The 15579-nt window shown below is 54.9% G+C and overlaps 1 protein-coding gene across 1 annotated transcript in view; it reads left to right on the top strand.

The window, feature by feature from the left end:
• The window catches only part of SLC6A7 (solute carrier family 6 member 7), a 31773-nt gene that overhangs the window by 13879 nt on the left and 2315 nt on the right, over positions 1-15579 (top strand). The window contains exons 5-13 of the mRNA XM_006138235.5: positions 861-999; positions 2344-2478; positions 3588-3691; positions 5056-5180; positions 7022-7134; positions 7224-7355; positions 7893-7992; positions 8486-8586; positions 9826-9993. Of these exons, the coding sequence (XP_006138297.3) occupies positions 861-999; positions 2344-2478; positions 3588-3691; positions 5056-5180; positions 7022-7134; positions 7224-7355; positions 7893-7992; positions 8486-8586; positions 9826-9993 (1117 nt within the window). The remainder of the gene's footprint in view (positions 1-860; positions 1000-2343; positions 2479-3587; positions 3692-5055; positions 5181-7021; positions 7135-7223; positions 7356-7892; positions 7993-8485; positions 8587-9825; positions 9994-15579) is intronic.

Raw genomic sequence — 15579 nt, 5'->3', positions numbered from 1 at the left:
TACTATGTGACGTGTGCCTGTTTGATTCAGCAGAACCCGGTGCCAGCAACGGCCTGGGTTTGTTGCTGGCTGTTCTAACAGGCGGCTGCACAGTCTTGGGAGTTTAGTCACTCGCAGAGACTGATGCTTCACTGGCTGTCTCATGGGATGCAGGGCTGTGGTTAGTGGATGACCATTAGTGATGGTTCCATGGACTGTTTTCAAAGCAGTCCTTCTCTTTATGGGGTGGGAGAAGTGGGTCTCTCTGACTCTTCAAGGCTGGAATCTGAACAGCTTTTGTGGCTGTACAAACCCCCTGAGCCTCATTTTGCATTGAGCTAAGCACAGGAGGTGCGGCTCCAAACACTTGGGTGACCAGGCCATAGAAAATTCATCCTCTGACCCTTTAGGTGCCCATTGTGGCAGAGGCAAGTCTGGGAGTCATGTTCTCAGTTGCTAGGTCACGAACATCTGTGCTCTCCGGCCATGATGGAGTCTCCCATGGAAGAAGCATGTGACTCAGCAGTCGGGTTAATGTACATGGCCTTGGGACACTGGAACTGTAGCCTATTGAAAATAGCTCTTTTGCATCGTTTGAGACAATTCACCTAAAATCCAGCCTTTCTCTGAGGACCTTTCGGTTCCTTAAGGAGTGGTCAGGAATTCACTTAAAGGCCCCCCAAATCAGAGTCACATCCCTGGCTGCCCTTATATGCAAAGGGATTTTCAGGCTCACTTTTATTGGCACAGTCCCCGTTAGCTTCAGGTTCTGTGCTGCTGCTGCTGCGTAAAGTCTGGGATCGCAACAAGGAGAGTGGTCCCAGATACCTTACCGAAGGGAGGGCCCTGCCTGTTTATTAATGGGTCTCCTTTTGCCCTAGTCGTTATGTTCTGCATATCCAAGGGAGCTCTGGGATCGGGGATCCTGGGAGAATCCGCTGGAATCTGTGCCTATGCTTGTTGCTGTCCTGGGTCATTGTGTATCTCTGTATCCTCAAGGGAGTCAAGTCCTCCGGCAAGGTAAGACCACGAGTCCTTCTCCTGCAGCCCGTCGGCTTTTGCTGCACAAGAATGAACTTGATGGGGTTAAGCATTCAATTGCAGGGATCTACAGTACTGGTGTGTGCGTGGGTGAACATATGTCTCTCTTGAAAATACCAATTAGGGGAATTAGCTCTCTTGCTAACTGCAATGGCTATCAATAGGCACAGTTTGGAGAGGGTGGCAATTTGCACATCATCAAATGCCGCCCAGGATTCAGGGCTGGAATGTGTTTAATGCCACATCTCAGATGAAAGCAGCATGGACTTGGGCCACAGTCAATTGCATGGATCTATCACAGAATTCAAAATCAGCTGGACAAACTGGAGAAATGGGCTGAGATAAACAGGACGACGTTTAATAAAGACAAATGCAAAGTGCTCCACTTAAGGAAGGAACAATCAGTTTCACACACACAGAATGGAAGTGACTGTCTAGGAAGGATACGGCAGAAAGGAATCTAGGGGTCATAGTGGACCACAAGCTAAATATGAGTCATGATTCTGGGATGCATGAACAGGAGTGTTGTGAGCAAGACACGAGAAGTCATTCTTCTGCTCTACCCTGGGCTGATTAAGCCTCAGTTGGAGTATTGTGTCCAGGTCTGGGCACCACATTTCAAGAAAGATGTAGAGAAATTGGAGAGGGTCCAGAGAAGAGCAACAAGAATGATGAAAGGTCTAGAAAACAGGAGCTATGAGGGAAGACTGAAAGAACTGGGCTTGTTTACTTTAGAAAAGAGAAGACTGAGAGGGGACAGAATAGCAGTTTTCAAGTATCTAAAAGGGTGTTACAAGAAGGAAGGAGAAAAATTGTTCTTCTTGGCCTCTGATGACAAGACAAGAAGCAATGGGCTTAAATGGCAGCAAGGGAGGTTTAGGTTGGACATCAGGAAAAACTTCCCAACTGTCAGAGTGGTTAAACACTGGAATACATTGCCTAGGGAGGTTGTGGGATTTTCAACTCTGGAGATATTGAAGAGCAGATTAGACAGACACCTGTGTGGGATGATCTAGAAGGTGCTTAGTCCTGCCGTGAGGGCAGGAGACTGGACTCAATGACCTCTCAAGGTCCCTTCCAGTTTTTGTGTTCTGTGATTCTACGCTCACAGTGGCCTGTCCAAGGTTGTGTTGCCCAGCTCGTAAGCTCACACAGCAGCAAGGGGCAAGATAAAGCAGACTTTTAGCTGCACAGAGACGCTCCCTGCAGGGCACCTTCTTCAGCATGGGCTTGTGCTGCTGGCCATCAGGTGAAGCTCCCTGTGTATTGGGTCAATGCAATAAGAACAGGTCTTCAATTCAGCTCCATCTGCTCTTCCTGCAGGTTGTGTATTTCACTGCCACTTTCCCGTACTTCATCCTGATCATGCTGCTCATCCGGGGCGTGACGCTGGAGGGGGCCTGGAAAGGAATCGAGTTCTACCTCACCCCCCAGTTTGATCACTTGCTGTCTTCCAAGGTAAGGGGATGGGGACGGGGACGGGGCACTTCCCCTACAGAGCGAGGTTCCGTTACCGCATCAGTCTGGGATCCCGGCTTTTGACGGCTGCTTTCCAGTGATGCCAACACGCAAAGCAGGGGAATCCCCCCAATCTGACGTGTGCAGAAAAGAAAAGCTGCCATTGTATAAGGACGTTTAATGTCACAGTAGGTCAAGCCGATTATTAGTGGCTCTAATTAACACTCTGGGTAGCTGATTGGCCTGCCAAAAAGATGTAATATCATTTCCTGTCTTTGATCGTAGGGGGAAATGCCCACTTATGGAATTCTTTGCAGCCAGATCCTTGCAGCCAGACCCTCACCGGGGCACAACTAAACTGGGGAAGAGGCATGCAAGATATGACTTTGGCTGCCCCTCCCCTCTCACTGCTCACTTCTTGAGCATTACTGCTTAGCTAACGTTAATTATTTTACCCCATCGTCTCAGTGTATTAAAGAGCGATTGAATACGTTTGCGTAGTTTTAATTGTGCCTAGTAATTTGCAGAAGTGGAAATTTTTTACGGGTACTATCGTATCACATCCCCCTGGGGGGTTGCTAAAGGCAGGGGGGTTGGGACCCCCCCAGCCAGTCCCTTTCACCTGCTTGGCTACCCACTGCTTAGCAAGGCAGCCAGGGAGCTCGGCCGTGAGCAGCTACAGCTGAGTGCCCTGGCCGGCCAGCTCCTCTGGATTTGGGCCCCCTGTGGCCAGTGCAGGAACACCTGGGCTGATTCCCTTCTGCCTCCTTGGGGTGATGGCCCATTGCTGGGGCCATCTAATGTAACCAATATGCAAGTAGGCTGACTTCCCTCTTCCACGTGGGCACCCCCAGATCCGATAGGCTCTCCAGTTCAGAGCAAGTGGAGAAGTCCAAGCATGGACTCCAAACACCTTCCGAGGCTGGTTGCACCAGGCCAGGGCAGGAGGCCACTGCGGTATTTTGTAGTTCTCGGGGAAGGAAGCCCAGCAGTGAAGGGCACTGGAAGCTGCCTCACTTTACCTAAGTGACCAGCACTTTCTGGAGGGGAGCGGAGATTTGCCCTCCTTTCAGTGCAGTGAATTCTTCTTGCTTGTTCCCTCTTCCCAGGTGTGGATAGAGGCGGCTCTGCAGATCTTCTACTCCCTCGGGGTGGGCTTTGGGGGCCTGCTCACCTTCGCGTCGTATAACACCTTCCACCAGAATATTTACAGGTGGGTTTCCAGCCTTCACATGGGAAATGGAGGTGAGCCTCAGGGTGGCCCTCACAGAGGGGTTCAAGCTGAGCCAGGTCCTTCTCGTTAGATACAGCCCCTCTTCCCAGAACGGAAGCTGCATATCATGGCGTAGAGCAGTGTTTCTTAAACTTTTTAAGACCAAGCAACACCAAACAATATTTTTTTTATGGGGGACACCAAGGATTTTTTGTTTAGAGAGAAAAAAAAAAGGAGACTTGCCCCTTTAAGGGCAGCCATTCCCAAGGGAAAAGTTGTTGAGCAAAACAAAACCTGAACAGTTTGCCCTTTTATCAGGAGAGGGCAGCCATTTTGAACTCTGTTCTCTGCGGCACACCTCCAATTGCCTCACGGCAGTGTTGTCTTCAAGTTGTCATTGTCAAGTCCAAGTCGAGTCTCAAGTCACTACAGTCCAAGTCTCAAGTCGAGTCTCGAGTCCCTAAAGTCACTTTCGAGTCAAGTGTCAAGTCGAGTCTCAAGTCTTAATTTAAAAAATGTCAAGTCGCTTTGGTACAAGCCATCCATATCGGCATTTTTGGACAATTTTTTCACCAAGTCGATTTAACAAAATTAGCAAGTCTCAAGTCAAGTCTCAAGTCACAAACAATGAACCCGAGTCGAGTCTCAAGTCGAGTCACCTAGGCGACTTAAGTTGGACTCGAGTTCAAGTCGTGGGACTTGAGTCAGCAACTCTGCCTCACAGCACACAGGTGTTCTGTGGAACACACTTTAAGAAATGCTGGTGTAGAGTGGCAGATACAAGAAAGAAGCAGGTGAGAACCACAGGGAAGACAGGGATGCATGGAGCCCAGTGGCAGCCTGTGAGGAGAGGTGCCCACGTCTGCATAACCATGCAGGAGAAGCAAAAGCCAGGCACTGAGGGCTGCTGTCTCCCGCCGGATTCCTGCCCCCAGCAGGCGCTGAGGAGCTGAGAGGGGTGTTTCACAGCCGAGCTGGGCTGAGAACAAGCGTGAGAGCGGAACTTTCCGCCCCCAGCATTGGTGTTCCCTGATGTTAGTAATAAAACCCCAAAGCAGCCTGGGAAGGTGCCCAGTGATGGTTCCATTTTTCTGGCGTCTCTGTGAGTCCACCTCTCCATCGGCTCCTCAATGCTGAGCTTGCCAAAGAGAACAGAGAACGCCCTCTCTCTGTCCAACTAGGGCACCCATCTCAGCTTGGCACCGGGGTCAGCTTGTGCCCCCAAAGTGGGTCTTTTCTTGGTGCCTGCAGCAGTCAGCATCTGCCTTCTCTCGCTTCTCTGGACCCCCTGTGACCTCTCAGCAGCGCAGTCTCTTCAGGCTGTGGCAGGGACACGTTCAGATCAGCTGCTGTCTGTTCTGCAGGGACACGTTTATAGTCACCCTGGGCAACGCCATCACCAGCATCCTGGCCGGATTTGCCATCTTCTCCGTCTTGGGCTACATGTCAGAGGAGCTGGGCGTCCCTGTTAACCAAGTGGCAAAAGCAGGTCAGATAAATAAAAATACCTTCCTTCTTTTTCGTGTGGGTATGCGTGTGGGGGGGGGGGGGAGGCATGTGCTGTTTGGGGTACGTATGTAGTTCTTTATAAGACTCAGGTATAATAGTTTAAAACAATAATGGCTTTGCACTTGTAAAGACTGTTCACTGGACGATCGCAACACACGACAAGGTGTGTGAGTGTGTGTGGGGGGTGGTTATTGGCCGGTGGTGGGTGGGAAAACAGAGACACAGAAGGCCACATAGCAAGCCTGGGACTGAGCAGGCATTAGCGCAGGAGTTCAGAATTTGGGAGCACAGTTTAACTAGCCAATTGATGGAGCCTGAAATCAGCCTTTAACAGGGGCCATTTCCATGGCATTTTTGCCCACACTGTCTCCACCAGTGCAGCCGGCGCTGGGCCCGGAGCCTTTCCCAGGGAGCTATCCCTCCATCCCTGACATGAGTCTAAGCTGCTGCTGTGTCAGGACTGTAACGGGGGGGTCTAGGTGGAGAAAGCAGCCGGAGCCAGCTCAGGCATCCCCAGGGAGGAATCTAAGCTCAGGTGGAACCTATTTCTCCAGGGACACCGGCAGGCCCCCATGAGCCAGCACTGAGGCAAACCCATAGCAGGTGTCACTGAAAGCAAGGCCTGGCAAGAGGCAGAGAGCTGGGGGTCAGATGCCACGCAGGAGAGATGGCTTGGGAGCCCCTGGGACGCTCCGTGCCCAGTGCAATGGGCACCAAGCACTGCCAGGTCATGGGTGGAGGAGGGGTTGGTGTTCCTTACAGGGGGGAGGCACTGAGCCGCACACACAGTGCCTGAGCATGTAGGCACTAGACAGCCCCCCTACCCCAAAACCAGGCCAGAGCACTGAAGCAATAACCAGCCTGAAGAGCCAGCTTCTCGCTCCCTCTCTGCGAAGCCGCTGGCTGATGGCAGGCCCGGGGGGAAGCCCTGTATGAGAGACGTCAGCCACCCAAGCACAGCGGTGCAGGAGCTCCTGTGGCAAGCCCCAGAGGAGCGGCCCTGCGTGACATCCCCTGTCGCTCAGTGCTGAGCCCCCTCTCGCCCCCCCCCCCCCGGGGCTCCTGTACGTGCTGCAGCCGTACCAGGCCGCATCCGGGGTGGCAGAGGGGTGGTGGGGAGCAGCGCCAGACAGACACCAGGCTGAATAAAGCCACACAGCTTCACGGGCTGGCACTGCCTGTTGCATCAGTGCAGCAGGAGGCAGAGGAGTAGGTTTGGGGGGAGCGGAGCAGGCAGCACTCAGACAGGGCCTTGGTGGGTGGATAACGAAGGAGGCCGGGCAGAGGGCCCCCCTCTAGTGGCTTCCGGAGACTGATCCTGCCGCTTCCCCTCTCAATGGCCGTTTCCACGCCGGCTCCTCCCCAGCCGTCGGGGGCTTACGTTCTTGCAGTGAGTGGGGAGAACTGAGGTGCAGGGGACTTCCTCCATCCTCAGCCCGTGCTACTGCTGTTCCTCCAGCTGGGGAGGCTGGGACGGAGCAGCTAGGAGCCACCAGCAGGGCTTCCCATAGAGCAGGGGTGGAGAACCTCAGGCCGGGGGGAGGGGTCGATGTGCTCGTTGCGGGGGCCAAGGGCTCGCCGTGCCCATCGTGCCATGCGCAACATTCTTGTTTCTCTAAAAAGCTTTGAAGTCTGGACTCCTGCCCCTTCCCACTGCGCCAGCCCCGCCTTGCTTCGGCTAGATCCCACGCCTAAGAACACCTCTTGTAAGACACCTCTCCCCCACCTGCCGGGGTACCCGTGCCCCGCTCCCTCAGCCTGCTGTCGGACGTGGATGCTGTACAGTCCCATTCACCGGCTCATTCTCGGCCTGTCCCCTAGGTCCCGGCTTGGCTTTCGTCGTGTACCCCCAGGCCATGACGATGCTGCCTCTTTCTCCCTTCTGGTCTTTCCTTTTCTTCTTCATGCTGCTGACCCTGGGCCTGGACAGCCAGGTAAGGACACAGCGTGCGAGTCCCAGGAATATTACCTCTCCCCAGCACACCGCCCCCGGCTTTAAGCAGCCTGTTTCCCTCACGTGCAGTTCGCCTTCCTGGAGACCATCGTTACTGCAGTGACAGACGAGTTTCCTTATTACCTGCGGCCCAAGAAGGCGTTTTTCTCAGCCATCATCTGTATCGCCATGTACCTGATGGGGCTCATTCTCACGACAGAGGTAGGCGATCCGTCCCACCGGCCGGCGTGGCCGAGTCAGCTTCGACTGGATTTGAAGGGCTCACTTAGAGGAGTATTTACAGGGGGATGTTTGTCAGGTCCACCACCGAATATGACCAACGCAGGAGGAGGGGGCTTGGGAAGAAAAATGGATGGAGGGTCTGTCTCACCGAATATGGCCAACGGAGCAGAGAGGCTAATAACAGAGCCGTGACTCAGTCTCAGGGAATAATTTATTCAGCCAGCAGAGCCAGGGAATTATCAATTCAGCGTGAATTTTCCACACTTGAGATTCAAAATCTCAGCTGCGTTTGGCCTGATACGTGACAGGACGTTACTTCTGTCCTGACTGGACAAGCACGCAGACAGGGTAGATGCACTGGCAGGTGACTTGCGCATTAGCTGCCCCATAATTGTCAGGTGGCTGAAACTCAGCCTCCCATATGTAACCAGGAAAGGACCCCAAGAGAAGACGTCCCAAAAGGTGAGGGAATAATGGGTCCTTCCCTGAGTCTGGCTGCTTGTCCTCTCTCTCCAGGGAGGGATGTACTGGCTAGTCCTGCTGGATGACTACAGTGCTGGGTTTGGACTCATGGTAGTGGTGATTACAACCTGCCTGGTGGTGACACGTGTCTATGGTAAGGGAAACAGGCCTCCATGGATTCTCCGGAGCAGGGAACATGGTGAAATACCTAGAGGTTCATGCAAAAGCTTGTGGGGCAACAAGGCCATGGGAGTCAGAGCCTGGGAGGAGAAACTAGTAGATTCAGTGGGTGTCTGCTGGAGCGGGTGTAATGTCTAGTGTGTGCAGATGAACGCCATGTCCGAGGGCTAGACCCCTCAGCTAGACCCCTCAGCTCTTGTTGCTTCCCTGGTGTTATCCAGATCAAGCCAGAGACGTTTGGGTCAGCGAGCCAGCTAAGTGAACCCCCTTTCTTATTCTCTCAGCTCCGAGCAGAGAAACTCTCTGTGAGGCAGGAGAAACGATACCCCCTTGGTGCTGCTGGCTCTCTGGCCCCATGGCAGACACAGCCCAGTCCCTGAGCTGTCCCGGGATGGGGGCTCCGTGGAGCCCAGGGGATTGCAAGGAGGGACTGGGTGATTTCTGATGCCATCTCCTCCTATCTCTAGGCATAAAGAGGTTCTGCCGGGATATTCACATGATGCTGGGCTTCAAACCCGGGCTGTACTTCAAAGCCTGCTGGATGTGCCTGTCGCCGGCAATGATGCTGGTAACTGAGCTTCCCTTACTCTGCCCACGCCCCGTTGTCATGGTCACCACACCATTTGGATGAGTCCCTTTGGGGCAAAACATTTCCCAGAATCCCTGGATCTCCTTCTCAGCCGGCAGAATGGAGTGGTCCTTACACGCTAGTATCCGCACGGGCCTCTAATCTGCGTTGTCTTGGTGGGGGCTGTGCAGCCCCTTCCCATCCCACCCTGAGGAGCCCAGGTACCTGGGGAGGAGTCACTAAGTTTTAAGGCCTGGGGAGGGGTGACGACATTCTAAGGCGCAGGGAGGGGTCACTATGTTGTAAGACCCGGGGAGGGGTCACTACGTTCTAAGGCCCGGGAGGGGTCACTACATTCTAAGGCCCGGGGAGGGGACTCTACGTTCTAAGGCCCGGGAGGGGTCACTACGTTCTAAGGCCCAGGAGGGGTCACTACATTTTAAGGCCCGGGGAGGGGTCTCTACATTCTAAGGCCCGGGGAGGGGTCACTATGTTCTGAGGCCCAGGGAGGGGTCACTATGTTCTAAGGCCCAGGAGGGGTCACTACATTTTAGGGCCCGGGGAGGGGTCTCTACATTCTAAGGCCCGGGGAGGGGTCACTACGTTCTAAGGCCCGGGGAGGGGTCACTACGTTCTAAGGCCCGGGGAGGGTCTCTACGTTCTAAGGCCCGGGGAGAGGTCACTATGTTCTGAGGCCCAGGGAGGGGTCACTATGTTCTGAGGCTGGGTCTGAGTGTGAAATCCTCAGCAGATTTTGGATGCCAGCCTGTGATGATCCTCAGGGTAGCTAGGTCTGGGAATCACCTTGTTTCCCTCCTGCTGCCAGCATGAGAGTCTTGCTTGTGATTAAGTGGGTGTCGAAGACACGCTGGTAGTGAAAAGAGCAGCGTGTTTATTACCCCAGGCCGAAGGAAGAGCTCCACGGAGCTTGCTGCTCTCACCAGCCGAAGCTGGTCCAGTAAAAGCTACTGCCTCCCCCAGCGTGCCTCGCCAACACAGACAGGTACAGGCGACGAGTGTGTCGGCAGCGAGAGCAGCCAGCTCCTTGCACAGCGCGGAACCGACAGATCACAAGTGACCCATGTGACCCCGGCTTTCATTTGAGAGTTCGCGTGATGCTGGTTGGTGAACCAGATTGTGCGTCCCAGAGACAGGCCTTTCCTGTCACCCGCTGGCCAGCTCGCACTGCGGGGCCGGGGCTCACACAGCCCCAGCAAGGACTTTCTCCCTGTGTTGCAGACCCTGCTCGTGTACAATATAGTCAAGTACCAGCCCTCGGAGTATGGGAGTTACCGCTTCCCGTACTGGGCCGAGGTCCTGGGCATCCTGATGGGGCTGTTCTCCTGCCTGATGATCCCCGCAGGAATGGTGGTCGCAGTGCTCCGAGAAGAAGGGACGCTGTGGGAGGTAAGGGGCAGGCAGGGATCCAGGCGGGGATCCTGTACGAAGGGTCGGGACTCGACCTCTCCAGGGCGTCTCTTCCCCTGGCAGCGTTCCCCAGCTCTCCCCCCCGGTCGGCGTTTCTCTGTGTCATCGTCTTGCTCTCTGGGTCCCGCTGGGTAAAAGACAACCCTTCCGACTCGCTTGGGAGTCTTCTAGCCATCGGCTCTGGGGGCTGATCCCGGGTTTGACAGCTGAGAATGGGGCCTCCTTTCGTATTGGGCTATCACACGCTGGCGGAAGGGGAGCGGGGGAGGGCAGTTGCCTTGGTGCCTGGCAATTTATAAGGTGTTGGGAGCCAACAATGCTCCTACGGCTGCGGCTGGAGCTCTGGGCCCTTTAAATCGCCGCTGGAGCCCCGGGTGGTGTGCTCCCGGAGGTGCTGAAGGGCCAGTTGGGGGAAGCTATTCCCCGTCCTCCCGCTGCACCCCAAGACCCCACTCCTTCCAGGAGCCACCCCCACCCCAGGGGCCTGACACAGCTACTCTGACCATGCAGCCTGCCCATCCGGCGCCTTCTCACTGCAGCGTGTCTAGGGGAACTTCCCTCCGGACTCACTGCGGTTTTGGTCTGATAGCTCCCTCCCTCTCCCAGCTCTGCCCAGCCTTAGGGAGAATGTCAGGAGTCCCGGCAGGCCTGTGTTGTTCAACCAGCACAGAGTGGATTTAACGCAGCTGCCCCAGCCCGGGCCAAGGCCTCACCTGGGTAGCCACCGGTTCTCCTCCCGCCCTCCCGGTCAGCGAATCCCAAGAGCTGGTGAACAGGACAGCACCAGTCTTTACACTGGTGTGGGGCCCCCTCTTGTGGTCTGCCCGGGAGAAGTCCTGGTTATTCCAGCTGCAGAACTGGCATGCTCATCCCGAGAGGAAACAGGCCCTGCCTCATTTCTCTGCCAGGCCCTAGGGCGACAGACTGGGACATCCCTAAGCGTGGCTCTCCCCGGGAGAGGGCCTGGGCACCGGTTCCGGGCTGGGAGGGGGTCTGGAGGCAGCGTGCTGGGGAGGGGTTTTCCCGTGGCACACTGCACAGCCGCGCTGGGCGTGCTTGCGTCTCGCTGAGCCGCTCGACGGCTGGGACGTTCGCATTGCGAGCTGCACGACGAAACCAGTGAGACTCCCTGGATCTGCCTCGGGAAACCGCAGTTCCGACAACAGAGGCTAGAGCCCACCCGGAGGAACAGATTCCCATACGTGGCTCGCCCAGGCCTTCCGTGGTCCCATCGTGGGCTGGCCCTGAGTCACAGAAACGTAGGCCTGGAAGCAGGGGCGACATGTGGGGGAGGGGGCAGGAAGGGTTGTTCCCCTCCCCCCACCGTGGTGAGGCGGGGCAAGGGACCCACAGCTGGCAGGGCCAGAGCCTCTCCTCTTCCAGCCATGCTGCCCGGCTGCGGCACTCTCCCAAGCAGCCCCCAGCCACGCAGCAGCAAGAGAGGGATGGAGCCCCTCACCCCCGCCAGGTAATGGGGGGAGGAGAGGGGGTGGCACAGCAGCACTCTCCCAAGTCCCAGGCCGTCTCTGGCCATGCTGGCTGGGGTGCTGCTTGGTCCCCGGTGCAGTGCAGTGGGACAGACACTCCCCCACCCCAGGTAACGGGGTGAGCGTGGGGGTCCCGTGGGGAGGTCCCGTGGCCAGTGCCCCCTTTGTGTCCCTCCCACTAGTTGCCTATGACGGGAAGGGACCGCCAGAGATCAAATCTGCTTCCCTGGCATGAGGCAGGAACGAGAAAACCAGGCGCATCCTTGAGAAGTGTTTGCCCAGCCCGTTCGTAGAGCTCTCCCGTGGGGGCAGGCCTACAGCCTCCCCCGGAACGTGTCCCAGCACTTCACTGTCCTCCTCATTACACCGTTTTCCCGACTATCCAGGGGTGCTGGGCCTCTTTGTACAGCGAGGGCACTGAGAGTCATTGAACCAAACTGCAACGGGGGCAAAGGGGGTAATTGCCCCGGGGCCAAGAGGGTAATTGCCCCGGGGCCTGGTGATTTAGTGAAGGCAACCAAAGCCCCAGACTCTTTAAATCGCCGCCAGAGCATGCTCTGGGCTGTTGTGAGGGCACTTGAGGGCTGGTCGGCTCCGCCCCGCCCCTTCCCCATGAGGCTCCGCCTCTCCCAGGAGGGCAGAACTGCCCCCCCCCGCCTTACCCAGGGGCCTAGCGAGGCTGTTGGCCCTGCTGCCTACGCTGATCTCTAACCTAAATCTCCCTGCTGCAAACGAAGCTGATGACTTATGGCCCTGCCATTGGTGGACAAAAACAATTGATCACCGCCCCCTCTAGAACCACTGTTTGTTTATTTGAAGGCTGTTACGTAGCCCTTCAGCCTTCTCTTCTCCAGACTAAATACGCTCGGCTCTTTCAACCTTTCCTCCTAAAGCAGAATTTTCTGCACAGCTGGTTCGTGTTGCTCTCCTCTGGACTCTCCAGTCTGCCCACGTCTTTCTTCAAGCCCAGCTCCCAAAATGCATGAATCCAGCTGAGGCTTTGCCCCTGCCAAGCAGGCTGGGACAGTTACCTCCTCCCCTGGCTGACATATGAGACCCCTGTTACACCTCCCTGAGGGACTTTTGACACTGCAGCATCCCACAGTTAACAGAATCGTCTGGTGACCCTCTGTCCCTCCCAGATCCTTTTCAGCAGTAGAGCTGCCTAGCCAGCAAGTCCCCATTTTGGAGCCGTGCTTTTCCCTTCCGCAGGGCAGCGCTTCACCCTCGTCTCCACCGTCCTGCATGATGCACAACGAAGAGGGAAGGGATAGAAATAATAAGTGCCTGTAGCACTGTCACATGCGATGCTCCTTCACAACTGTTAATGCTGGGTCTTAATGGGTCTGTGCTTAGGCTCCCCACCGACTCCCTCAAAAGCCACCTCTCTGAGCCCAGGGCACCTCTGATCAACAACTGAGCACATGGGCCTACAAAGGGCCCTAGCTGCATTTGGCGTGGCCTCGGGTTTTGGACAGCAGCTAGGGACAGGGGTATGTGGAGTGCGGCAGACCAGCTTCTGGCTGGTGCTCTGAAGTTTCAGCTAGCCCTGTGTGGCTCTGTTCACACTGGCAGGTCCTTGTGCAAGAACATCTTGCACAAAGGTTCTTGCGCAAGAACTCTTGTACTAGAACACGTCCACACTGCCATGTGCTTTTGCGCAAGAGCATCCACGGCAGTGTGGATGCTCTCTTGCGCAAGAAAGCTCAGCTGGCCATTTTAGCCATAGGGCTTTCTTGCGCTAGAAACCCCTGCCCCCCATTCACATTGCCTTCTTGCGCAAGAGGGCTTACACTGGTGCGAAAAGAGCGTAGCTCTTGCACAAGAAGCCCTCTCTTCCCACGCTTTATTGTAAATCTTGTTGCGCAAGAGCAGCGGGCAGTGTGAATGCTCTGCAGAAGAACGGCAGCTCTTGCTCAAGAACTCGCCAGTGTAGACAGAGCTGGCATGTTTAGCAGCATCTTCTCTCCCTGCTGCCAGGAACTGCATTCGTGCTGTAGAAAAACACCCCTAAACCTTAGCAACAGCCTTTCCCACTCCCATGTTAACATACCCCAGAAGCCTAGATCCCTCCTGCCTGGCCCAGAAGCAGAGATGGGTGGCTTCCAGCCACCACCCCCTAGGAGGTAGGAGGAGAACTCTAGTTCGCTTGTGCCCTAGACCAGGGGGAACCCTAGCCAAGTTCCCAGAGACTCCGCTGCAACGAGACAGATCCCAGCTCTCCCAAGGCAGCATGACCAAGCTGATTCCCAAGACAGCGACAGGCGCGTGTCCTTGGGAAAGCTGATTCTTTCAGGTTTTTTTTCTTTTTCTAATTCCCTGACAGAAGGAAACACACAGCTGAGAAAGCTCAAGAGGCAAAGCTGCACCCAGATCCAGGTGTCTCTGCAGCTTTGGCAGCCGGGGAGGGATAAAGCTGGGTTCTTGCTTTGGTCCAGTCTCGCATATAGAGTGATAAAATAAAAGGACCCCCCCCCCCCCATCAGTTCCTACTTCCTGCACAGCAAAGCCACAGCCCCTAGGACCCACCATAACACAGGCAGCCACTTAATTCAAGACACCCTGCCCCATCCCCATAGACCAATAGGTTACTAGCACACTGCAGGGGGGGTTTATACTGAGCTTCCTTCCCATCATGCCTTGGGACAGGGCTACCCCCCCACCTCTCCAGTCTTTAATGGAAGGGTGAGTCAGCCAATCCCTGCCCTCTGTGCCTGAGTGTTCCACCCCCCCTTCCTCCCCCGCCCCTCTTCTCTTATGCAAGCAGATGCTTCTGCTGGTTGCTGGCAGCTGCTGATTGCTCATTAAGGCAGTGGCTTAATCAACTCTGGTGGGGGAAGCTGGAGATTTTCCCAGCACCAAGGGAAGCTGCTTCACAGGGGAAGCCCCTCCCCACCTTTCACTCTACCCCACCCAGTGTCCCTGCTCTCAAAGCCCTTCACCCTGCTGGTTAGCCTGCAGGTGTGTCAGGCCATGGCCTGATGGACAGAGCACAGCAGCTCAAGAGCTGCCTCCCTTGAGGCCAAGGGGGAAGTGGAGGCTGTGGTATATCTAGACTTAGTGAGGTATTGAATACAGGCTCATGTGACCCCATTAGCAAACTAGGGAAACATAACCTAGATGGAACTACTATAAGGTGGGGCTGTGTCTAGACTGGCCAGTTCTTCCGGAAAATCAGCCGCTTTTCCGGAAAAACTTGCCAGCTGTCTACACTGGCCGCTTGAATTTCCGCAAAAGCACTGACTTCCTACTGTCTGAAATCAGAGCTTCTTGCGGAAATACTATGCTGCTCTCGTTCAGGCAAAAGTCCTTTTGCGCAAAAGTTTTGCGCAAAAGGGCCAGTGTAGACAGCTCAGATTTGTTTTCTGCAAAAAAGCCCCGATCGCAAAAACAGCAATTGGGGCTTTTTTTGTGGAAAAGCGCGTCTAGATTGGCACGGATGCTTTTCTGCAAAAAGTGCTTTTGTGGAAAAGCGTCCGTGCCAATCTAGACGCTCTTTTCCGAAAATGCTTTTAACGGAAAAGTTTTCCATTAAAAGCATTTCTGGAAAATCATGCCAGTCTAGACGTAGCCTTTGGGTGTATAACTGCTTGGATAGCTATTCCTGGAGAGTAGTTATCAATGGCTCTCAGTGCGGTTGGAAGGGCATAACAAGCGGGGTTCTGCAGAGATCAATTCTGGGACCAGTTCTGTTCAATATCTTCATCAACGATTTAGATACTGGCATAGAGAGCACGCTTGTAGAATATGCAGGTGATACCAAGCTGGGAGGGATTGCAAGTGCTTTGGAGAATAGGATTGTCATTCACAATGATCTGGAGAAATGTCTGAGCTAAATAGGATGAAGTTCAATAAGGACAAATGTAAAGGACTCCACTTAGGAAGGAACAATCAGTTGCGCGCATACACGCTGGGAAATGAGTGCCGGGAAGGAGTACTGCAGAAAGGGATCTGGGGAGGTCAGAGTGAGCCACAAGCTAAATATGAGTCAACAGGATGACACTGTTGCAAAAATAACAAAAAACCCAAACATCATTCTGGTATGTGTTAACAGGAGTCTTGTAAACGAGACACACCA

Source organism: Pelodiscus sinensis, chromosome 16 (genome assembly GCF_052426305.1).
Source record: "Pelodiscus sinensis isolate ZL-2025 chromosome 16, ASM5242630v1, whole genome shotgun sequence".
NCBI classification, from domain to species: Eukaryota; Metazoa; Chordata; order Testudines; family Trionychidae; genus Pelodiscus; species Pelodiscus sinensis.
The sequence above is the reverse complement of the archived record's forward strand: the minus strand, read 5'-3'. Positions and strand labels throughout refer to the sequence as shown.